Here is a 25376-nt window from a genome sequence, read left to right as displayed (position 1 = left end):
CAAATTCAAATAAGTCAAACCAAGTCCATTGTTTTTTATTGGTCAAGCAACAAACTCGAGTTGTTACACTTTAATTCAACACATGGTTCTGGCCCGTACCAATTTGTATACACGACATTTTGGTTAAATTCAAACCCCCCGCATTCTTTTTGCTTGGAGACATAAACATTTTTGCCTTAGCTACTTTTTTCACAAGCTGTTGAATGTCTTTTGTTTAAGGAAAACATGTAAAAGCTTGTGTACTTGTCTCAATTTTTTCCCATCAAGTTTTTTCTTCTCATATTGTGAATGGGAAAATAAAATGCTGTTTTCTTCTGCGTGTGTAAACATCTTTTATTTCACCGTATATATTGGCTCTTGCTGAAAGATTATATATAACCCTTCAAACACAGAGGAGAACCTGATATGCATCATTTTTAGGTGGTGTAATTTTACACCACCTACTTTGACTGGGTATAGCAGGTCAACACATTATTTTTTTTAAGAAAAAATATCATTAAAAATTTGTCATATATTAAATATCTTTAAAAAAAGATGTGTTGACCTGTTATAGCAGGTTAAAAAAAGTGGTCTAAAATTAGACCACTTTAAAAGTAGTTCACATTAGGGGTCACCCAAACACAGACGGTGGTCAAATAAAACTGTCCTAGAGAACCTTGAGATTTAAACAAATTATTATTATTTTTTAACATTTAAAATTATTATATTCTCTTTTATAAAAACTGTGGGCTTTATATTTTCAAGAAAAACAATTATTTTCCGGGAATCATTTTTTTTAAAACACGCTAGTATCAAATTTTCTTTTATTCTTTTACCATTAGTCAAAAGGCAAAAGTTTCGGCCTTTATTGGATGAATTTGGTTATAAGTTAAGCATCAATACCTTAACTTCTACATATATCAGCCAGCATTCATTCCATTTTTCTAGTTGCTCAGCTCCAACCATTGATTTGCTTACTCTGCAATCAATTTTCATTGGCAATTTGGTTTGGATTCGAGTGGACATCATCTGCAGTTTGTTTTGGTATGAGATTTAGCACGAACGCAACTGGTGTTTGTCTTCTTAAGAACAAGGAATCATCTTTGTGCTGATATATGTACCTCAATTGATCTTGGTGTTGCAGACATGCATACACGATTTTGAAAGATACTTGATTACTTGAAGTGTCCAATTCTGCATATTAAGGTAAATCTCTTGATCAAATCTGTTAGTATTAATATGTTGCCATTGAATAATAGCTAGTGATTGCTTTGGAAAGGGGAGTTAAGTAAGCTTATTAGCTTTTGTGCTTTTCCGGTGAGGTGGTTGGGTGTTGTTGAGAAAGTGAAAACACCATTTCATAAAGAGTTTTCTTTTTGAATAATGATTCATAGACATAGGAATAGTAGAAACACCCTAAACACTCATTTTTCCTGCGGATTTGGTCAAATAATACATTGAACTAACCAGCTAAATACACATGACTAACCATAAAGCACATAACCGTGTAAAGTTGAAATTCCTAAATTAGGGATTTGACCAAATAATACACTGAACTAACCACCTAAATACACATGACTAACCATAAAGCACAGAACCGTGTAAAGTTGAAATTCCTAAATTAGGGATTTGGCCAAATAATACACTGAACTAACCACCTAAATACACATGACTAACCATAAAGTACAGAACTGTGTAAAATTGAATTTAGGAATTTCAACTGAGTCGGTTATGTGCTTTATGGTTAGTCATGTGTATTTAGGTGGTTAGTTCAGTGTATTATTTGGCCAAATCCGCAGAAAAAATGGGTGTTTGGGGTGTTTCTACTATTCCTATGTCTATCAATCATTATTCTTTCTTTTTATTTTCACTCTGCATAAAAGAATCTGTTAAAGAAATCATAATACTTGACATGTGTAGTTATTTTTTTTATTTTAGATTTCTTAAAAAAGGGATGAAATAAAAATAAATTATTACATAAAGGAGTAACTTTGTTTCCGTATGATAGCTCAAGTGGTGGGAGCTTGAGACATATGAGTTGGGTAGGGGAAAGTCCAGGATCGATTCCTACGGTGCAATTTATCTTTCCAATCTAAAAAAAAGACTTAATTTCAGTTTAGGTACCTGCTGTTTCAATAATGTGCGGTCTGCACCCCCGTGTTTTGACCGCACGTTTTAAACATGGGGGTGCAAACCGCACATTTCTGAAACATCAGGGACCCAAACTGGAATTAAAAAAAAGAGTAACTTTCATAAAAATGTGAAAATTTATTTACAAATTAAATTTATTTTCTTTTTCAAGTAAAACTCATGTAAATTTGAAAAATGAGAGTAATGATATATACACACCTCACTTTCTCTTCCATCTCATTTCCACATATTTTTATTCCTATCTCTCTGCATTTCTTGTCACATCACAAATCATATCATTCATTTCTACTTAATCTCACAAGATAGAGGTGAAATTGGCATGTTAGCTAAACATTATTCATAAAGGTGAGCTCTACGGTCAATCTCCCAAGAATGTGTCTAAAAATTAAATTGTACTTGATTTAAAATAATATTTTAAAGATAATGGATTTTATTTAATATATATAGAATAGCTTTTGATTTTTTTCAAGCGTAACAAAAAATGAATAACTTTTGATCGGGCTGAGACATTGATCTCGGCCTAAATCATTCGTAACACGACTACCATTCATTATCTCATCCTTTTCGTGTGCATTACTCCACAAAAGAGAGATCATGACAAGGTGTACCTCTCTAGCACTAGCACCATGAAAGTTGGGAAAGAGACTAAATCTCGCCTAAGTGGCAGACTTTGACCCTGTGAAACGCCACGTTCATCAGCCTTGTCACGAACAAGGCACAATAGTCGTCGTTTGATGGCTTCCTCTTCCCCACACTATGTTGTAGTCATGAAAGACCTATACCCTAATGATGACTGCTCGCCCTCTACAATCGAACATTCATAACATGGGCGTCTTTTACCCAAGGAGAGTCAATATGCACGCACACCAAGAGACTACAGGCATCATACGAAACCCCCTAGAGCGCAGGCCATGACGCCAAAATATCTTTTTTCGTTAGACACTCGAGTGTCCTTTAACCAATAGTTTGTGTACTGCAGTTTTCGTATTTCAAACACCCCGAAATACCACTCAACTAAACTCCCGCCCCTAACACTATAAAAGGAAAATAAATACAATCCTAAGAGGTACAAAACTTTTCTCGTTTAGAATGATTTCATGATTTGGGAGTTGAAGCGTTATTTGTATGTTCCATAGGAGGAACATCCCGGAGAAGTAGTTTCACCGTCCGTATGACAACCGGCGCTTAATCCTATTTGCTCCTAGCCCAACCATTTCTTTCCCTTAAAACACTTGTACGAGAGTAATTGACCGTCTTATGATGATCAAATTTTAGAGTACAAATATGTACATTTTATAAATAAAATGCATATTTCCATAGTTAAAGTCTATTCATCAAAAAATTAATTTTGAGCCAAAATAGATTAAGAAATAACATATTTATTGTTACTTTATTTATACAATGTGCAACTCAGTCAATGTAGCATTTCCAGTATTTTTACCTTTTCATATAAAGCGTAAGTTTGAAAGGCATCCAATGCTGCAGACTGCAGAGTACTAGAATTAGAAAGGATATGTCACATCCAAATATCCAATCCTAGTATCCTACCCGTTAATGTGATGCCAATGACATGTTTGAAAATTGTAGGGCTTATTTATATGTAATTACTCAACTAGCCCTTAACCCTTTGATGTTATAGAGCATAGAGTATCCCTAGCTAGTTAGGAATGCCCAACAAATTGTAGGGTTTTGACTTTTGAGAGTTGAATGATGCTTTTAGAGTTTAGACCAGTTCACCAGTTCATTGAAAGCCTTTAACATCCTTCTGATTGCTTTTCCCAACTCTCCTGTCCTAACAATTTTCAGAAAATTGTTATTTAGGACGCAGACCCTTGCATCTTTAAATTGTCCTTACTTTATAAATGGACAAAAACTACTTATTTACAACGTCCTTCGCCTTAAAACACCAACTATTTTTTTCATTTTTGCAATTAATGAAATTTTTCAATTTTTTAAAAAAACTAGCAATCAAATATCAATTTAAGGAAATTATTTTGGCCGAACACTATCATAGTGTCATCATATATAGTACATTAGTAGGGATGACAACGGGTAGGATTGGGCACAAGTTTTACAATTACCAAACCCAAACCCAAATCTCAGAACCCAAACCCAAACCCAAACACAAACCTTATGGGCGATAAAATGAAATCCATGCCCAAATTCATTGGGTTTCGGATATACCCGAAACCCAAACCCATTAGTTACGTAGCAATTCAATCCAGAACTTACTTTCATATAAAAATAAAAGTGAAATTCATAGAAAGAAAAAAAAAAATACTATTCATCATCCTCATCCATCACTAAAGTGAGACAACAATAGTTTAGAGTTTACTTTCTCAAACATACAAAAGTACAATTAATCATCAAACACTAAGAACAAAGTTTATAAATATATATATGTATGAGGGTTTTTTTGTAATTTTATGTTTCGGGTATCTTTGGGTTCGGGTTTGGGCGGGTATGGGCACGGATTTAACTAATACCAAACCCAAACCCATAAATGGCTACAGTAACGGGCAAAACCCAAACCCAAATCCAGTCAACTCGGATTTTGCCCGTCAAATCGGATCGGGTTCAGGCGGGTACCCATGAGTTTGGGCAAAATTGCCATCCGCATACATTAGTACACTGAGGGGTAGTCCAATAAGGAAAGGAGTGCATATTAGAGGTACAAAATTCAGGAAATCATATACGTTAATACAAGTCTTGATAGAGACATCATATCTCTAAATCTTTTTTTCTGATTCTTATGAAATCAAATTTTGCAGAATAATATCATTAACATATTTTATGGATTTAAAATTCTCATGAAATGGCACAATATAATTCTAATTCTACCATGATTTATTCTTTTTTTTTTTACTGTGAATGATTCTATTCTACCATAATTTAATTCAAATTTCACGACACGCTTTGTGTATGAGTCGGTAGTGCCCATCACTATTGCTCATAGAGAGAGTGCTATAAATTGATTGTGACGCAAATCATACATATCATAAGTTAGGTCTTGGGTTGCTTCGCACTCGATTGATTTTGAGAAGTGTTTCAAACCTACATACTCCAAAAGTGAGGTGAGTAATCCAAATCTGCTACCTCATGCTTTTAAGTTTTACCCAAAAATCTCTCACGGGTCTTTTTCTCTTGTTTTCTATGTCTAGTTTAGTCATGAGTCGTCATGACTCTTATATCTTCTATTTGTAAATTTCCATTAATTAATCACCCTGCTGAATGACAAACAACAGGTAAGTGGTCTAATTATAGACCATTTTTTTTAATCTACTATAACAGGTCAACACATTTTTTTTTAAAGATATTTAATATATGACAGATTTTTAATGATATTTTTTCTTAAAAAATATAATGTGTTGACCTACTATACCAAGTCAAAGTAGGTTTTACACCTACAAATAGTGCATATTAGGTCCTCCCTTCATATTTATATATATTCCACCGCCACTTTTATTTGTTTCTTTTGTTTTTCAAAATCAATGGACGTGGTGCCGTACATCATTACCCTCCAAAGACGTTGTCTCCACTTTGTAATTTCAGAGGCAACAACATATATATATAGGTCCCCATATTTATTTATTTATAGAGATTAATTTCTATGCACCGACGGTGTAAAAAGTTTTACACCATCATTCAATCACAACCTTCCATTTCTTATTTTTAGATATTTTTAAATTCAAATTTAATTGTGTGCTAACAAAATGGAGGAATGTAATTGAATAATAGTGTAAAACTTATTTACACCGTCAGTGCATAGAAATTAATCTCTTATTTATATATACTAATAGTACCTTCTGATTAAGAACATTAGCGTTGATTCCGACATATCATGTGAACAATTACCTTTTAATTTCTTAACCCGCTACAATTATCAGGTGGATTTTGTTGGCCTTAAGCCAATTCATTCACGTGTATTGGTCACTTTTCTGGAAGCTTCATATTCAAGTCCCACCTGCACCCCCTCGTCACGCTCCGCGTCCTAGCCACGTTGTGCCCAACACTCTTTATGGACTTGTCACACACACGCACCTTGCAGCTGCAACATAACACAATTTGAAAGCATACCTTAATCATTCATTAATCATTTTCTCATAATCTTAACCCTCACTACTCTTACAAATGTCAAAAAAGGTATAAGGTTCCTTGTAGGAAAAGCAATCCATTGAACTTATCTTAGAATTATTTCATTAATAATTGTCAATAAGTGAGGACTCATTCATTCACATTCCTGTGGTGGTAGCCGCATGCGGTGCCGACTGCCGATTCTGTCGACAGAAACCGGGCCTCTCCACCTTGCATGTGGTACAACTGTCTCTCTCCACACCCCACAACTGACACCAAACCTCAAAAAGGAAATAAAAAATACTATATAATATAAATATAAATTAAATATAAATAACTAACACAAAACAAAGCAAGCAAAAAACCTAAAAAACCATTGAGTGCCAGCTCATCAATCAGTGACACGTAGCCCTCAATCACTCACCCCGCTGAATGCTCTTCCACTCTCTCATCTTCTCTCCCGTCACGCTGCATTCATATCTTATCATAGGGAATGAAATGAAATGAAATGAAATTAAATTTGAATTCATATCTTATCTTATGATATACAAATCTGCGTTATTCTTTCTTCCTCGCACGGGGTAGTTACATCAAATAAATGCGATTTATCATTTCATTATTTCCTGGCGGTTTCTAAATCACTCTTTTTACCTTTTTTTTGCAGAAGATTCACAGTAAGGTAAGGAAGCAGACGAAGAAGAGTAGTAAAAAGCTGCTTTGCTCATTTCTGGTAAGTCCCCTCTGTCTCGCTCTCTCTGATTTTCTCCCTTCTCACACGCCATTTAATTATTAATTTAATTTAATACAATTTAGTTATTTATAGTATAATTTTAACTTTTTACATTTTTGAGGTATCGTCCAGGCACAGTCTTCAACGTTGAGACAGATAATTACTATTTTCCTTTTTTTTTTTTTTAATATTTAAGCAAGCAAAAACCGCGTGAGAAGTTGTTCGATTCGGCAATTAACGCGTGATTCGGTTTAAAAAGTTACAGCCAAGAAAAGGGTAAAAAAGTAATAACTGTTGAAAAAGTACTCTAGAGTCTAGACTGCTCAACTGATCGAAATTCTGAAACTGCTAGGAAATTTCGTTTCGTTTATTCCCAAAATCTTCAACAACAAAAAAAAAAGGATAATATGATGAGAGAAAAAGTGTGATTCTGATTCAGTTACAGATATTTTGTTTCTTTTGCTCTCGTTTATTATCTGCAAGAAACCGATTCTGTTTTGGTTGGGTGCGAAGTTTCACAGTGTTGTTAGTTTCTGACGGTGCCATCTCTCCTGCGACAGCGATGAATTTCCAGAACGGCTCTTCGCCTCGCCGTGCGTCGGCGGCGGCGGAGAATGATATCGAGGCTGGTCCGGCGACTCGCCGCTCCTCTGACTTCGATGATGTTGATGTTAACGATCCATTTGACATTGCGAGGACCAAACACGCCTCGGTTGAGCGACTCAGGCGGTGGAGGGTGAGTTTTCTCTTCTACTCACTGTCTTACTGTTGTTCTTCTTCTTCTTCATGTTCTTACTTTTGATTTGCTTTGTGTAGTTTCTATTTCTAGGTTTGAATTGTTTGCTCACTGTGTTGACTGGTTTCTGCTTCAGTTTCTATTTATAGTGATTTTTGCGGTTTGTGAGAATTTAGATTCATATTGCGTTAGAAATGGACGGATTGTTAGGGTTTTTGACACGAAGAGTAGTTGTGTTTGAACAATGTGTTTGGATGTAATCTTATGAGAGAGTGAGGGTTTCTTAATACGGATTTTGAGGAAGAAGAGAGAGTTAACTGTGAAATGCTAAGATAAGAAAATTATTTGAGAAATATTCTTGAATCACATGTGTGTGGCGAAATTTAAAGTTTAGATTCCTTCTTTTTTCGTGGTTTTACAATTGCTTTAGCAGGTTGTGATTCTGTTTGTTGCATTGTATGAAGTAACTAAAAAGGTAGAGTTTCAGATGACTAGTTATGGTAGTTGTATCGTTTAGGGTTAACAATGCAAATTAGGGTTTCGTTTCATTATGTGGAAGAAGCGGAACTTTTGTTACTTTTAATATAAGACTACAAATTTTTTTTTGAAGTTGTAAAGAAGGAAACTATAGGGGATTCTCCTAACTGTTTTATTGCGGAGGTGGTTGAAGCTAAAGCGATGAATGTTGGACCAATTGTTCAGTAGAAAGTGAGCAGGGCGCATCAATTAGGAAGGTTAAATGAGATCAAAGTCACACATTCTGTATGAACTAGCTATTGAGAATGATGTTCTTGCCTTCTCAACTTAATCCACTTTCAATAGAGTAGATGAAATCCAGTGCCTATAGATATTGGTTTGATGTGCTTTTTATTTCAAGTACATTATTAAGTAGGTCTGGTGTAGTATTACACAAGCTGAAGCCTTGAAAAACAACAAGACTACTAACCTTTCTTAATAGATTTCCCTGCAAAATTGAAGTTGTAACGTTTGTTGTAGAGATGAATCCTAGCATTTTCTTGGTAGAGTGACATTTAATTTGTAGTTTTTTTAAATGTTGTTTTCTTATTTACTGTGTTGAGACTAATAGCTAGTTTCATTTCTCTATTCTGCATTGCTATTTTTGAGGTGTATATATTTTTGTGACCTGAAGGAAATTCCTTTTATGTTTTTCTAGCAAGCGGCCCTTGTGCTAAATGCTTCTCGTCGATTTCGGTATACCTTGGACTTGAAAAAAGAAGAAGAGAAGAAACATATATTGAGAAAGATTCGAGCGCATGCACAAGCTATTAGAGTACAGTTTCTTCAATTAGACTTTCTTTATTTGGCTCATGTTTGTGAAGTTCACTAATAATTCGTTTGCCTTTTAGGCAGCATATCTTTTTAAAGCAGCTACTACTGATGGGGGGCAAGTGAGTGGTGAGTAATCAGTTGTTGCTCCTTATTACTTGTAAAAATCTTTGATATATGTTTTTGGTTTAATTTAGTCACTCAGCAAACTATAAGATATGTAATATTTTTTATTTGTTTACATTTGTTAATATATTCACTGCTTAGGATATCAGTATCTTGGCTTGTTTTAGTCCTATCCCTTTGTCAGTTGTGTATTATAATATATGATAGTGAGTGATACAATGTCTTAGCAGCACTATCTTATTTCTAATCTCTTCCAAGATATACATGCAATTTTCATTTCTGACAATCTTGGTTTTTTAAAATGGAATATGCCTTTGTGGTGATGCTTGGTGCTACGTGGACTTGTCCAGTTGTCCTAATATGTTTTGATAAATTATATGTGTAGATAAATTTGTTTTCTGTCTTATTATATTTTTCAAGATTGATCATTTTTGGTTTTCAACTATCAGAAACTATTAAACCCCCTTTGACCTCCACTGGTGAATTTCCAATTGGACCAGAGCAACTTGCTTCAATTTCAAGGGAGCATGATACTGCTGCTTTACAGCAATATGGAGGGGTAAGTTCGCCAATAATTATTTTTTGTTAGCTTGGTAATGCTTCCGGTCAGTCATAAATTTCATGCGTTTCTTCTCAATCTGTATCAGGTTGCAGGGATATCAAATTTACTGAAAACCAATTTAGAGAAGGGGGTTATTGACGATGATGCTGATTTACTGAAACGCAAGAATGCATTTGGATCTAATAATTATCCTCGAAAGAAGGGAAGACCTTTTTGGGTAAGTTTTAGTGCGTTTGGATTCTAGGGTTGCTTTACAGCTGTGTTGTATAGTTGGGAGACTTGGTTAAACTGGTCTTACTCGTTGGGTAATCTTACCCAAATCTGAGCCCTATTCCATTATTCCCGATTCTTACTCTTATTCACGTCTTTACCTATCCAGTCTCTACTGTTGTTGTTTCCTTCTAATTTTTTCAATTAGTATATTTTATTTTTATGTTTAAAAGTTTTAAATGTTAAAAAGGGTTGACTGGCCAACCCTTCATTTTTACTAATTGCTAACCTGCCCTGTATCTAACAGGTTGGTATTTGGGTGGGGTTAGTCAAGTCCGATCATTGCCTTTGTTAACACTACTGTAATTTCCTCTGTTATTTTAGTGACCTCTTTTGTTTCTGTTGCCTTTAACAGATGTTTTTGTGGGATGCTTGCAAGGATCTGACCTTGATTATTTTAATGGTAGCTGCTGCGGCTTCATTGGCACTGGGGATAAAATCTGAGGTGAGGTTGGCTGAGAAATCTATGAAGCAACTCTTTGTATTTGATGGAGAGTGAGACTGGTCTCATCTATACTTACAAACATTAACCTCCAAACTCTGAAATAGTCATTACTCATTACTTCCACGCTTTAGTGGAATTCTAGAGTTTTTTTTTATCTTCCCTGTTGATATTTTTGGAATTTTCATTGTACTGGTATTATTTAATCGCGGTTATAGTTACATGAATATTTTTTGTAGATGTTGCAAATTTTGCTTCATCCAGTTCACAAATTGTTCTGTTGCAGGGTATTGAAGAAGGATGGTATGATGGGGGAAGCATTGCTTTTGCTGTTCTTCTTGTTATTTTTGTTACAGGTATTATATTGTCTTTGTAAAGTTTATAATGCACATTGTTTATTCACATGTTTTTGTTTGATGACTCTGTCGTGCAATTTCCTGTTCAATAAAAAGTCTTTGGTGCTTGCACATGTTTATGACCCATCACCCTCTTTTGTTTCCCCCTCATTTTATAGCTGTAAGTGATTATAAGCAGTCTCTACAATTTCGGGACCTAAATGAAGAGAAGAGAAATATACACCTAGAGGTTTGTTTTGTTTGTTTTTAGTTGGCGTTGTTAAATTTATCTATTTTTGTATATTTTCTTAACATTGTTCTTGTAATCCTTTTACCTTATATTTGGACTTGTGCACGAGAAGGTTATTAGAGGTGGGAGAAGGGTTGAGATCTCAATATATGATATTGTTGTTGGCGATGTTATACCCCTCAATATTGGTAACCAGGTGCGGGTTCTTTTTCATTTGTTGTTTTTTGCTTATCATACCAACTCATTGTATTTGTTTTTCGTTATTAAGTTCTTATCTTCTCTCTCCAGGTCCCTGCCGATGGAATTCTAATAGCTGGTCACTCCCTTGCAATTGATGAGTCAAGCATGACAGGGGAGAGCAAAGTTGTAAGTATTTGTTTATATCTTCTGGGAAAAATGAATTTTTTCCTCCCTTTTCTGTATTAACAGATTTTGTTTTGCAGGCCCATAAGGATTCTAAGGATCCCTTTCTGATATCTGGATGTAAAATTGCAGATGGCAGTGGCACTATGTTGGTAATTTAAGCTTTCTTTCCCTTTGCGTTTTTGTAGTTTTATGCTGTCTTGTTTTAGTTTATATAAGAGCTTTTAAAGGATTGTGAAGGTATTATGTGTAATAGTTGCTTTACTGTTAGTGTGGGTAGTATTTTTCCCGAAGGCCAATTTTTTTCACTGACTCGTGAAGTGTTTCCTAATTGGATTTAAGACATTATTCATTCTTTATATTTGAATACAATCAATACATTATTTTTGGAAATGATGTTTACTATTCACTTGTTGAGTGCATGTTATTCTTGAAGGGCTTTTATTCCCAGTTTGAATTCTGTTATGAAAACAGTGGAGGCAGAGAGAGATTGGAGTCAGTAACATAGGGACTTATTTTCTCGAACTTCTTTCAACAACTCAATAGATTAGATTTGTTATGCTTATTTTGTTAGTTTTATCCAATCTGCTTTTTGATTAGGCAGCCCATTTGGTGTTTCTATTTTTTACTGGTTTATTTGTTTTCACAGGTAACTGGTGTTGGTATTAATACTGAATGGGGGCTTCTAATGGCTAGCATTTCTGAAGATACTGGTGAAGAGACACCTTTGCAGGTCCTCTTATAAGCTCTAGTTTCTGGATGAATTCTTCTGGTACTTAATAATTTATTTACCAGTTCAAGTTCTCGATATAGGTCCGCTTAAACGGTGTTGCCACCTTCATTGGTATTGTTGGACTCTCTGTTGCTGTTCTTGTCCTGTTTGTGCTACTAGGCAGGTAACTAGCTGTTTGCTCAGGTTACCATGTATTTCATTATGTGATTCAACAGGAGTTTTTATTTAGCATGCCTCTGAAGTGGAAACTTGTTAGCAGATATTTCAGTGGGCATACCAAAGATACAAATGGGATAGCTCAATTTAAAGCAGGCAAGACTAAAGTGGGTGATGCTATTGATGGAGCAATTAAGATATTAACTGTTGCGGTATGTGCCTTGATAAGTTCTGGTGCAATTATAGATGAGTATACCCATATTTATAAATTTAATAGGCTTTCAAATGAAGCATCTATTTAATGATCGTAATCCATTGAATATTTAGGTCACCATTGTAGTGGTTGCAGTGCCTGAGGGGCTCCCACTAGCAGTTACTTTAACGTAAGTGTGCTCTCTCTTATCTGATGCTTGAGCTGCTAGTTTTATTTCATTTATAATTACCAGGTCTTATTAGATATTTAGATATTAGCGTTGGTGCCATTGCACATTGTTCATCAATTTGCCATTCTTCTAGGACTTCATTATGATTTAAATTTGCTTCCTTGCTGCTTGCAGTTGTCATTTGACTCATTTTAGTACTTCTATCTCATTGTCCCTCTATCAACTCTTATTTATCCCGGCTTACACTATTTGCTTCAACTATTTTATAGATTGGCCTACTCGATGAGAAAAATGATGGCAGATAAAGCTTTGGTATGCTTATTGATGCTTGTACTTTGTCTGTATATTGCTACACGTGTAATATGACACATTGAATTGCAGGTAAGGAGGCTTTCTGCCTGTGAGACAATGGGCTCTGCGACAACCATATGCAGTGATAAGACTGGGACATTGACTATGAATCAGGTTAGTTGTGATGCAGTATTAGAACCATTGATTTAAATGGCATTTTTTTTTATGAAGTGACATAAAGGTGTTTGAGGGTAATTTTTGCTGGTGTTTCTGATTTTAGTAGATTATGAGTTCAAAGTGTCTATTGTGTTATGAATATGATATCTATTAAACTTGGGTAACACTAAAAGGAAGTTTATTTCTCTTTGGCCTTGGTTGGCATGTATAATTGTCTGTACAGTTACTTTTTAGGTCTCTTGATTTTATTTTTATGAATTTTACGAGACAGATGACTGTGGTTGAGGTTTATGCTGGGGGAAAGAAAATTGATCCTCCTCACCAGTTGGAGAGCTTTCCTATGGTACGCTCTCTGCTCATTGAAGGTGTTGCACACAACACTAACGGCAGTGTTTACGTACCTGAGGTAATGCTTGAATTGGTTTTACTACATTGTCTCACCTTCCAGAACTTAATTCCATATCTGGAAAAATTTAGCTGCTTCAATTAATTTTTTCAATTCCTGTCTACAGGGTGCTAATGATGTTGAGGTTTCTGGATCACCTACAGAGAAGGCAATTTTACACTGGGGAGTAAAGGTCTGTTTTGGATGAGCAGTTTCATTTCTTTCCGTTCTTTTTGGGTCTGATTTATGTGCTTACTAGTTAAACTACTCTTTGACTGTTACATCTCAGCTTGGGATGAACTTTGCGGCTGCTCGGTCAGAATCGTCAATTATCCACGTCTTTCCATTCAATTCAGAGAAAAAGAGAGGCGGAGTTGCGATCCAGGTACTATTTATGCATTTTAAATCAATTATGCAGATATTTTCTTCTGTTCAAGACTAACTGATAAATTATTGGGTTGCTAATATATTTTGCATAATGATATACTATATCTGCTTTGTTGACCCCGGTGCTATGAACAATGTATTTTTTAATTTATATGCAGGCTGACTCTGATGTCCATATACATTGGAAAGGTGCCGCTGAGATAGTTCTAGCCTGCTGTACAGGGTATATTGATGCAAATGACCACTTGGTGGGGATGGATGAAGAGAAGGTTTGACAAACTTGTTGAATATGGTTAAATAATGGCATTTGTTTTTTAAAAAATTGAATGTCAAAATTCTTATCCCTTCTCTTTCTTTTCTTACTGGGGTCCATTTGTGTTACATGCAAAAACACATATAGTGCATAAGCAAACAAAATTCTTTTATGTTGAGCTGTTTGGATGATAGTTCACATTTGAATATGATTATATTTTGGGGTTGTCTAACTTAACCCCACTGGATTATAACCCCATCCAAGGTAGACTGATAGTATTATATGTAAAAATTCAAGTTAGTAAGATGTAATTCCTAATCCACTTTTCTTAAATACTATAAGTCCACCTATGATGGGGTTATTTAACCCTATGGCGTAATCTAGACAACCCCATATTTTTTGTTAATTTCATATAAGGTTTGAGATAAATTTTCCTGGCTTGCAGATGGCATTTTTCAAAAAAGCTATTGAAGACATGGCTGCGGATAGTCTACGTTGTGTTGCAATTGCATATAGATCATATGAAAAGAAGAATGTTCCAGCTAATGAAGAACTACTTGCTCACTGGTCTTTACCAGAGGATGATCTTGTTTTACTAGCTATTGTTGGTATCAAGGTATGCATTTTCTCTGTATTTTTGTCATCTTTTTTATACTTGTATTTTTCAATGTAATGGTTTTGTTTCCCTCTCATTTGAAGTTGAAGAAGCTCCTTAGCACTAATATGTGTTTTCTTCCTCTTCATTCTTGAGTGGCTTTTCCTCTCATATTGCATATTTTATGTACTTAGGACTTGGGAGGCAGCAGGGAATTTTATTATAATTTATGTATTATGACTTTCTCCTAGATCTTGACATTACTATTTACTATACATAAATTTTATGAGGGGTCATGTATTTTTAGATTTTCATAAAGAAGTATAAGTGAAAGTCTATGGTTTTTTTACGGCATCTGATTTTAAAATATCCATGAGATCAACTTCTGTCATTTCTGTAAATATCTTTTCAAGAGCTGAATTTCTATCGTTTTCTGTATATTGTTATTTTTTACTTATACTGTTTATGGGTTAAAATGCAGGATCCTTGTAGACCTGGTGTCAAAGATTCAGTGGAGCTTTGCCAAAAAGCTGGGGTTAAGGTATGTCTCTGTTTTTTGAAGTTGGTTGGTATCCCTTAGGATCCTTATGAAAATAATATGCAAGATGCACACACATCAGTTTTGCAGGGTGGTGGTGTGGGGGCTGGTGGACATAAGTAAGGCATGTCCAAAATTGTAAAGTGTACTATAAAATTTCTCACCACTCATTGACATTTTCTAGCATTTCAAACATGCTAAAACTGTTGCAAATCATGCAAAGCAAGCAGAAAACAATTAAAAATTTGAGCAGAATGTCCTAGGTGGCTCCCCCCCCCACACACATTCAAAAAATGGTAAGATGCGAGAACAGAATTATACCTAGTTAAAGTGAAAAGAAAATAGAGCACATTGGTATGTGCGTTATGTCCAAGTTTCTATTTATGGGTGCATGGTTGAAGGAGGTGGAAGAATTGATCCGGTTGCAAGTAAAAGACAAAAAGAAAATAGTAAGAGTGGCTTTACCTAGGACGGAGTTTGGAGAAAGTCAGATAAAACAGATAGGTTGCACACCAATGGATTTCACGAATTCAACCACATCATTCCTCCCTGGTCACAACTTGATAACACAATTGACATATTTTATTGTTTTCTGAATTAGAGTTTGTTGAAGGTATGAGCATAGTCTTCTTTTTAGATAGACATAGTTTGCACTTTGAGTTTTATGTTTAGCTAGAATTTCATAAGATGGAATGAGTTTCTAAATTACAATTTTCTTAGATGATAAATCTTGAACATGTTCAATGTTATTTTAGGTTAATATAATTATATTTAGAAAAATAAGAATAGATTTAGTAGGACATTGCTCCTGCAGTGCCATTATTCAGTGGACCGGCCCAATATGTCACCGTTGCCCTCTAACTATTTGGGAATAGAGTAGTCGGTAACCTTTTGCTAATAGCTAGCCTAAGATAATAGGCTATATCACAGGTCTGGTAAAGGTGAGGTATTTTTAAAACTCCCACTAAAGTTTAAGATTTTGAAACAGAGGATAGGTGAAAGCGGGCTGCCAAGGAAATAGTGTATTGGCCTTGATTCATTAGGGTCGGGGATGGATCAAACCCATAATCAAATAAGTGCAAAAAATCATTCATGAGTGTCAGGAGCTCACTTCGACGTTTCGGTTTTGATTCTGCGACATTCCCCCTCGAGGTCAAATGAATGGAATTTGAATTATGGAATTCTCATTAAGAGATCTTGAATTTGATGCTTAAAGATTTTAAGGTCCAAATTCAAGTGTTATTAGATTCACGATTTTTAGTATCTCCAGCAAATTGAACATTAAGTTAAGAAATGCAACAAACCTTACTTATGCAGTTTCTACGTGTCTGTCTTTAATTTATTGTTTGCATTTCTGTTCTTAGGTGAAAATGGTCACTGGTGATAATGTCAAAACTGCTAAAGCAATTGCTGTGGAATGTGGAATACTTAGTTCGTTTGCTGAAGCTACAGAGCCAAACATCATTGAGGGGAAAAGATTCCGTGCCATGTCAGATGCAGAGAGAGATGAAATTGCAGATGCAATTTCGGTAAAATCTAACTACTATGACTATGACAACCTTTCTCATTCTGTGCTCTTCGAACTACTTCACAACATTTGTTGTAAATATTTTCTGATAGGTTATGGGACGGTCATCTCCCAATGACAAGCTATTGTTAGTACAAGCATTGAGGAGGAAGGGTCATGTTGTTGCTGTCACTGGCGATGGAACGAATGATGCTCCTGCACTTCATGAGGTTTTTTTGGCCTTCTGTTTGTATAGTTATCTCGAGTTTAATTACACATTACAATGACAAAAATAGTTGAGATGTTTCATGGAGTATGATTATGAGACTGCTATTTCTATCTTATGTTTTTGCAGAATGCTGAGTCATCGTATTCTGTTTACATTATGTTTTGCTCTCAAATTTCAAAATTTTGGATACTGTTTTAACCATTTTTTGGAATGGTTGGTTCATGTCATAGTACCATTGCACCTATTTGAGTTTGATCCTTTTTTGCTCCCATTTTATCTAAAATGAATTTGATATTTTTTCTCCCTAAAAAGATGGGGTGGAGAATGGAGATGTGTATTGTCCAAGTTCCGAACCCAAAGTAGTCTTGGTTGAGGGTGCATGTTAAATATGAAATCGCTTATGTGCTTCTATCCAGCTATTGAAAGTTACTTTTTCCCATATTGCTGGATTTTTTGTTCCAATGAAGTAACCAGTGTTTTTTTGTCACTAGTTATTTGTTTTCTGCATTTGTAATTCTATATTTTTTTGAATATAGGCCGATATAGGTCTTGCGATGGGTATTGCTGGTACAGAAGTAGCCAAAGAGAGCTCTGATATCATTATTTTGGATGACAATTTTGCTTCAGTTGTGAAGGTCAGCTTTCTTTTTTTATGTGTGTACAATTTTGAAGGATTAGTGTTAGCTCTTCAAGAGCCTGCTGCAGAGCTATTTCTGTCATTGCCAGAAGTAGACTGCAGTTTTTGAATATCGAAAATTTACAATTCCGGGGGTTATAATAATTGAGGTGCACTACATAGGTTTGGATGTTACGTTATATGTGCTGATAATAAGTGGATATTTAAGCTTAACGGGTGATGACATTCATAGTTCTCTGCAAATTTAGGTTGTCAGATGGGGGCGGTCTGTATATGCAAATATTCAGAAATTTATCCAGTTTCAGCTGACAGTCAATGTGGCAGCTCTTGTTATTAATGTTGTTGCTGCAATTTCCTCTGGTGATGTCCCCCTAAATGCAGTGCAGGTTTCCCTCTCTCTTTCTCTCTCTGTCTCTTTCTGTGTGTCTGTGGCTGGTGCTGACTTGTTTGTTTATGGCATCCCTACTTCTCTTTGGTATTTATGTTATAGCTTCTCTGGGTAAATCTTATCATGGATACTCTCGGAGCACTAGCATTGGCAACTGAACCACCAACTGATCACCTGATGGATCGATCTCCTGTCGGTAGAAGGTCACAATTTTTCATTTTTTCTGATCTTTACTTGGTATTTCAGATCATGACTTTGTTTAATATGTTATTCTTGTTTTGTTTTTAATTTTAATTTTTTCTTAGTATAAAATAGATTTAGGAAAAAAATGTGTTAGACCAGATGATATCTCCTGACGAATATAACCAATTGAAATACATATTCCACTTAGTGGAATTTGTTTAAGCAATTGAAATACCTCCCATAAAGCTGACAATGAAGGCTGAATTTGTTTATGCATGCATGGGTTTGCTCAATGCGCCTGTGAATAGGCGGGCCTATTTAGTATGCCGCGGTATCTTCCAACTCAATTTTTGGTTTTTTTTAATAGAAGAACGGAAATTGAAGAGAGAAGAATAATTTATAAGATCAAAGATGAGATGCCCTTCAAAGAATGCAAGAGCAGGGTATAATCAATTAATAAACCATGCTAGCGGTGAAACTATGAAAATCCTAGGAGAAAATGAAGTTGCCAATAACATTGCTGGTGAAGGCAGCATTGTGTGGCCATGTATATATATAATGTATTTGTAAATAATGGTGAATGAGTTTTTTTTTTTACAGTTCTAGTATCAAAACAATAGTTGTCGTGCCTATGTTCTTGGATATTTTTATGAGATGGAATTGACATTTCTCTTGCATGCTTTTTCAGAGAGCCTCTGATAACAAATATTATGTGGAGGAATTTACTGATACAGGTGACTTCTGTTTCTCATTTATTCGTACTCCTTTGTTATTTTACTTGGCAGGAATTTACATATTTGTTGGCTGATCAAAAAACAGCACCAGCAGAAGGATTTTGAAACTAGAATGCATGTATTCACCATTAAGCCAGTGAATGCTATACTACTCTTGTCTCCAACTGATTGTTAATAATGATTGCAAATTTGCAGGCAATGTATCAAGTGTCTGTCTTGCTTGTTCTCAACTTCCGAGGTAGGAGCATACTGGGTCTGACTCATGACAAGTTTGACCATGCGGTCAAAGTAAAGAACACTTTGATCTTCAACGCATTTGTTCTCTGTCAAGTAAGTTGTTGTCTTCACCGGTTAATGGGAAACAGATGTCCCAGCTTAGTGATAGGACTGATTCATTCATAGTTTATCTGAAGAAAATGAGCTCTGAAGTAATAGGATCCTTACAAGTTATAACTACTGTTTTCTTTTCCCGATTCTCTAGTAATTGATGACAAATAAATAAATCATGCGTTCAAAACTGCAGATCTTTAACGAATTTAATGCTCGAAAGCCAGATGAGTTCAACATTTTCAAAGGAGTCACGAAAAACTACCTCTTTATGGGGATAGTGGGATTAACTGTTGTGCTTCAGGTTAGTCTTGTTAGGTCCTCTGGCTGTTTAGCTGTTTATTGGTTTTTTTTAGTGTCGTCATAAAATTGCTACTGTTTTCAGATTGTCATCGTCGAATTTCTTGGGAAATTCACTTCAACAGTCAGGCTAAATTGGAAGCAGTGGCTTATATGTGTCATCATTGGATTTATTGGGTCAGTTAATCATAAACTCATTCGTCTATTATGACTCTGGGGATTTTACATGATGAAAACTAGAAATGTCGTAATAGAGATTATAGGGCTTTCCTCTCATGCACAAGTGCTAACTGGGTTTCCTAAATTCTAACCCTCGTCTTTGCTCATACTTTCAGTTGGCCTCTTGCTGTTGTCGGGAAATTCATACCAGTTCCAGAAACTCCTGTGAATAACTATTTCTCAAGAACTTTTCAGCGAGTTAAAAGAATTTTTTGGCGAACTTCAGGAAAGAAGGAGGAACCTGAGACTGAGGCTTCACATTAGTCATATGTAGACGTTGGCTGATTCATACTCTGCTGGTTCGTTGTCTGACTGATGGCCTACAGCTGAAAATATTATATTTCAGCGGAACACTTACAGTTTTACGAGCTAACATTACTTGAACTAGTTAATGGCGAGATCTTGGACTTGTTACATACTTAGGTTCTAACAAATACGGAAGTGTTTTGGTTTTTTTGTTTTCATTGTACTTGATAGTTTGACATTGAGTACTTGAAAATATATGGTTGATAACTTCAATTTGGCTGCTTGTTCTTGATTTGTGTATGGATTTTTAATTCTCCTTTTTTAAGTAATAGTATTTTGAAACATTCCCTTGCATGGTAATTTCAAGTCTAACCAGAAACCCTTCAGTCTAGACAAATAAGAGCTTTTACTACGGTGTATATTGTATCATTTTGTTACGAAGGCTATTAATATTTAAACTTATTTAAAACTCTTCTCGTCTTAAGATCAATTATAGTGGTAATTATTTGAGTGAAGAATTTGGGGTTCATATGCCATGCACAAGGATTTCTTTGTGTTTGGTTGCTCAAACCTAATTTTATATGATATTGTAGGTTCAAGTCATTCTCTTTTTATACGTTTGGCCCATATTTGTTAAAAATTCTACTTTAATCCATATCTATTATAATTTCTATAATGCCCCATAATCATATTTCAACCAGAAATTCATCCTTTCCTCAGAAATTTATCCCCTCCCCAGAGAGATATTCATCCCTTCCCCAAAATTTTCCTGACAGAATCATTCAAAACCTTAGAATCATATTTTAACTAGAAATTATCCCTTCTACCCCTCACCCCTTCCCCTAGAAATTCATCCCAACCCAAACAATATACCCAGCAACTCCAACCCCTCTCTACCCTTCTCTGCCTCTCATAAGAAAGTGGAAGCTGTCATAGATTCGTCTCACTTTTGAAGCCAAATTAGAAACCAAACCCAACAATCATAAAAAAGAAATCCCCATCATGATCAAATACATGCGAAAATCGAAACAAAACAAAATATGCAAACTAAAAATGTGTCACCATTGTTGGAACCTCAACAAATCGCGGGCACCATTCTTTGGCCGCACCAAAACCTATAGTGAGCAGGAAAAGACAGCTATCGGCAAGCAAGCAAATATGGTGAGCAACGAGATTGATGATTTAGAAGGCGACCGAAAGAATGACAACACAGCGAGCTTGCGAGCGAGGCAAATGATCAAATCCTCAAACTCAGAGAACACCAGATTTAGTCGATTGTTGCTTGTGGTGCGAGGTGGCGTCTGATCCTGGGGATGAAGATGCAACACTTGTCCTTGCGGTTCAGGAAATTGGAGAAGCGACGAGCTCTGAGGGATCCTCAGGCTTGGGAGAAGCAGAGGGAGGATCTGAGCTTACTCTTGAGAGGGTGTGGGGATCTGAGATTGGGATTTTCTTCCAGCATGAACGCAAATGCAAGAAGGTTTTGGAGAGGGAGAGGGAGAGAGATAGTGAGGTAAATAGATGAATGTTAGAGGTAAGTAGATGAATGTGAGAGGTAATTAGATGAAGAGCCCAAATGATGTTTTAGAAAGTGAGTGTGTAAGAAGAGGGTCATATAAAAATTCAAAACTTCAGGATCAACTTCGACTTATTTGAAATATTGCTCAGGAAAAAAGTAACCTGCTGAAAACCTACACTAGCAGGTAAAATTAGATTTATGCAACCTTGCACAAGAAAGTCCTTGTGTACGGTAAATGAACCCAACAATTCACACAATATTTCCTTCATTTAGAATTATGCGTTTTAGATGGAAACATGTTTATACATACATATTATAGTCATCATTGCCATATTGAGCAGAAAGCTCTAGTTGGTTGACTGATACATACTTTCTTAGAGTTGGGATAGTTTAACAAAAGCATGCATAAGCAAAATGACTCTTCTGGGACACATAGGGAGATACATAGTCAAAGGCTGAAGCTGATGTTATTTCACCAGGAACAAGTGTCTGGTTTCTCCCTGACGCAATTCTCATCCCAACAACATTAGCATAGAAGAGGCCTGGAGTAGAAGGCACAAAGATATCACTCTTAGAACATATGTAGTAATCAATGGCCTTCTCAAATTCAGAGCTTTCTGAGCTGAGAAACTTTCCCTTCTTAGCTTCTGCCATTACATTTTCCTGTTGTAACATAAGACTTCATTCAGCAATATGTCATTGAAAAGGTGAAACTTTGAAGTGGCATTAGAATTCAGGTCATAGAAAAGTTACCTTAGTGTATGTTTTTGGGAACATAGCTTTGAGCGCATCAAGTTCAGTACTCCATTTGGTCTGTGTCACATAAACAACACTCTCTTGATTAAACCCAATCTTGTTGAGAAATTCACCTATCTCATGTCCTTGGTAACAAAGTTTCTTTCCTGTCTCATCTTTTCTCTGGCACTCCTTTTCCACCCCCTCAGTTCTCAAATCCACTGCAATGAAGGGGCCATTTGAGTCCTGGCTCCAATTTTCGAGCTTTTGGACCATGAACTCAGCTACTTCTTGTATCTCTGATTGCAACTGTAGAGTTCCAAACATTGCCTGGCATGCAACTGGGTCCCGGTTCTTCTTGTTTCCTGCCATTAATGTTGCATTAGCTGAGGGAAAGTATGATTCAATCTTGACAATCCCCTTTGATTTGTATATGGGCTTAACTTTCTTCACAATGTAATCTTCTGAAACCCTGTTAGGCACCTTCACTATTGGTGGGTTTCCATTGGATGCTTGAGGAGGCTGTGCACTTGTTACTCTTACCAACCCACCCAGCCTATTCAAAACATTCTGAACATCATAGATATCTCCAAGGCTCCTGAAATGAAATCAAATATGTAAGAACTAGATATAACACTAATTATCTATGCTGAAGAATTCTAAAAACAGTGGTCGTTTGTTGAGAGTTCTATGAAATGCTTTTACATAGTTCTATGCATAAATCGCTTCTCTTGGTTATTAAACTAACAAAAGTGGAACTGATATCTGTTATATAGAGAACACACATGGTATATCCTGATTTGCTACTCTTGATGTCAGGAAGCACAAGAGTGGCTCCCAGGTATCTGGCCACAACCACAGCATCAGCAATCTGTTCAAGTCATTCCAATAAATGGTAAAATCAGACCCCAGAAAAAGGCAAAAAAGAAAAAGAACTGAAATCTCATCAGGAATAAAGTTTCATCAGAAATTTTTGAAACATTAACCATCTGAAAATGAAAGTGATGTCAAAAATAAAACCTGTGAGATATGATACTCAGGGCCATTTGTTAAGGAGAACATGATGAAACCATTAGATTGCTCTGCCTCTTCTGCGGATCAATTATAAACATGATAAATATCAAATTGAGCCAGGAATTATAGCAAGCATTTCCTCTACTTGATCATGAAAGATGGAAGCTTACTCAGTGGAGAGGTGTTCCAGCATGGTTTTAGTTCTTCACCATTTTGCTGCCAAGGCCTTTTGCTTAAGTGCGAAACTGTGGCTAGGCTTTGGTCAATAGCTGCAGCAGAGTCTTGCTGGGAATCTGGTGTAGCTGGATGAATGTCAATCTTCACATGGTTCAATGCAAAAAGAACTTCATTAGTTTGTTCGTTCCAATTCAGGAGTTTAACTCCTTCACTACAAATGATCCAAATCCTCATTTTATAACCATACTCCAAATTCTTGTTTTTATTATTTCACTATGATACAAAACCAACCTTCTTTTAATCAACACAACCTGTATAATGTATTCACTGCAAAACCAATGCATGGACAATTTTTTTTTGGTTACAAGAGGAAAATGCATGGACATTTCAAAAGCCAAAATTGGTGTCAATTCAAATAAATAATGCTAAATTATAATTTAGCAATCTAAATTTTGAGTCTTCAACCTTCAAACCATGATAAACTTTGCAAATAAGTTGAACTTGATTTATTTTGTCCATAAATAAAATTAGACTTGTAAATAAGTTTGTTTTCCCTTTATGCTTTCAAGTAAATACGTTTCTATCCTAGCATAATTGATATTTTTTATTTATAAGAGGGACATCTAACAATATTTCAATTTTATAAAATTAATATTTTTTAATATCTGATTTGGTGGGATGACCCAACCAAATCTGCCATGGGCTCAAGTGGGTTATTCGATTGGTCCTCAAACCATCCAAAAAAAAGTGGTTCAAGCGGGCAGGTCTAGCGAGCTAAGTCCATTTTGTCACCCCTATTCCTTCGTAACAAAAGAGAAAGGTAATATTTTGACTAAATTACACTTTTAATCCTCATAGTTTTAGGAATATGTTATTTTAGTCTTTAAAGTTTCACGTGCTCAAATTAAGGGTGCCTTTGTTTCGATTTTATTAAAGAAAATCACTTTCTTAAAAAGTTAAGGTGTTTATTTCAGCTTTTTTAAAAAATGATTATTTAAAAAAAGTTGAAAATAAGTTATTTGGAAAAACTACTTTGATTAGCTTATTAGAAAAATCTATTATAATAGATGAGGAAGAAGATAAAAAAAAGTGATTTTTTTTAGTGTAACCAACACAAATCAGATTATGATTTTCTTAAAATCTCTTTAAAATAATTTCTTCTTTTTAGACAGTTAAACGTCATTATTTTTTAATCTGAAATAAACCCACCCCAAGTCCTTCTTCTACTTTCAAAGTTGAACAAATCTATTCCAAATATTAACTTTTCATCCAATTTATTTAAGTGAATGAAAATTTAAGACGATTTGTTCCACTTTCAACCTTAAAAAACTTTGATATATGTCATTTTTTCTATTAGTTATTAGATGACAACATTTGCATGGGGTAAAATCTCTTACATTTACTCTGATAATCAACACAAAAATGGAAGATAATATTTCAAGTATCACATCACAGATCAAATGGACAAGGAAGTGATGACAACTCAAAAAATATTGTGAAAGGCATATATGAGTGATGATGTGAATGACGACTTACATCATTAATTGAATCAAAATGGTCCTTCTTGATCATGTTTCCCAGCATGATGAACATTGAGAGAGTGAGAAGGCCACCTAAGGCTTGCCTCAAGTCCATTGGAGACATTTTTAATTCTTTTACTCACGAAATCTTTCTTTCAACAATCTTCTCTCTAGAAATTAAATGAGCATATTAATGATATGGGATCACAAACTGGTCTCTATATAAAGCCCCGGTGTTGCCGACTCGAGGAAGAAAACAGCAGAAAAGGCTTGGTGATGATGACAAAGCGACAAAGCTGATCGAATCACGCATAAGGAAGCGATGGAAGAGGAAAAAGCCATAGCTTTTGCATCAAGAATCTCTTAAATTCATTCATTTTTGTAGAAAAAAGTAGTGTATATTGCTCTATATACAGCTAGCTCATTGTTGCTTGCTTG

The 25376-nt window shown here is 35.4% G+C and overlaps 2 protein-coding genes across 5 annotated transcripts; one reads left to right on the top strand and one right to left on the bottom strand.

Moving 5' to 3' along the window:
- Window positions 1-902: 902 nt before the first annotated feature.
- Window positions 903-20317, top strand: LOC130726312 (calcium-transporting ATPase 8, plasma membrane-type-like). 4 transcript variants are annotated; one of them, XM_057577554.1, is made up of 36 exons: window positions 903-1023; window positions 1124-1185; window positions 6869-6934; window positions 7495-7670; window positions 8845-8961; window positions 9038-9086; window positions 9533-9642; window positions 9731-9862; window positions 10271-10360; window positions 10644-10713; window positions 10872-10942; window positions 11055-11138; window positions 11231-11308; window positions 11386-11457; window positions 11955-12038; window positions 12119-12201; window positions 12298-12406; window positions 12522-12577; window positions 12847-12889; window positions 12959-13042; window positions 13317-13451; window positions 13558-13623; window positions 13720-13815; window positions 13976-14086; window positions 14516-14686; window positions 15147-15206; window positions 16568-16732; window positions 16824-16940; window positions 17476-17574; window positions 17825-17962; window positions 18067-18167; window positions 18836-18881; window positions 19077-19211; window positions 19405-19512; window positions 19594-19685; window positions 19844-20317. In XM_057577554.1, exons 4-36 carry the CDS (start codon window positions 7497-7499, stop codon window positions 19989-19991), a joined length of 3294 nt encoding a protein of 1097 aa, XP_057433537.1. In that variant the 5' UTR covers window positions 903-1023; window positions 1124-1185; window positions 6869-6934; window positions 7495-7496; the 3' UTR covers window positions 19992-20317. The 4 variants fall into 4 exon arrangements, with proteins under 4 accessions (XP_057433537.1, XP_057433539.1, XP_057433540.1 ...); XM_057577556.1 differs by having other exon boundaries at window positions 949-1185; XM_057577557.1 differs by lacking the exons at window positions 903-1023; window positions 1124-1185 and adding an exon at window positions 6668-6785.
- Window positions 20318-21882: 1565 nt separating this feature from the next.
- On the bottom strand, window positions 21883-25062 carry LOC130726314 (protein MANNAN SYNTHESIS-RELATED-like). The gene is made up of 6 exons (XM_057577558.1): window positions 24955-25062; window positions 23412-23559; window positions 23248-23318; window positions 23013-23098; window positions 22246-22825; window positions 21883-22155 (listed from the first exon to the last, which is right to left on the bottom strand). The coding sequence occupies exons 1-6, from the start codon at window positions 25060-25062 to the stop codon at window positions 21883-21885; spliced, it is 1266 nt and encodes a 421-aa protein (XP_057433541.1).
- Window positions 25063-25376: the final 314 nt, after the last annotated feature.

This window comes from Lotus japonicus, chromosome 6, assembly GCF_012489685.1.
Source record: "Lotus japonicus ecotype B-129 chromosome 6, LjGifu_v1.2".
Lineage (NCBI taxonomy): Eukaryota > Viridiplantae > Streptophyta > Magnoliopsida > Fabales > Fabaceae > Lotus > Lotus japonicus.
This window is presented reverse-complemented; position numbering and strand designations above follow the sequence as displayed.

What these genes read in the sequence shown, in the direction of transcription:
- LOC130726312 (XM_057577554.1), top strand. Translation starts at nt 7,497, where the DNA reads ATGAATTTCCAGAACGGCTCTTCGCCTCGCCGTGCGTCGGCGGCGGCG. An exon ending in CCACTAGCAGTTACTTTAAC is followed by an intron (nt 12,578 to 12,846) that starts GTAAGTGTGCTC and finishes ACTATTTTATAG; the next exon opens with ATTGGCCTACTCGATGAGAA. An exon ending in TAGCTATTGTTGGTATCAAG is followed by an intron (nt 14,687 to 15,146) that starts GTATGCATTTTC and finishes GTTAAAATGCAG; the next exon opens with GATCCTTGTAGACCTGGTGT.
- LOC130726314 (XM_057577558.1), bottom strand. Translation starts at nt 25,062, where the DNA reads ATGTCTCCAATGGACTTGAGGCAAGCCTTAGGTGGCCTTCTCACTCTC. An exon ending in CTGGAACACCTCTCCACTGA is followed by an intron (nt 23,319 to 23,411) that starts GTAAGCTTCCAT and finishes ATTGATCCGCAG; the next exon opens with AAGAGGCAGAGCAATCTAAT. An exon ending in TCCCAAAAACATACACTAAG is followed by an intron (nt 22,156 to 22,245) that starts GTAACTTTTCTA and finishes ATGTTACAACAG; the next exon opens with GAAAATGTAATGGCAGAAGC.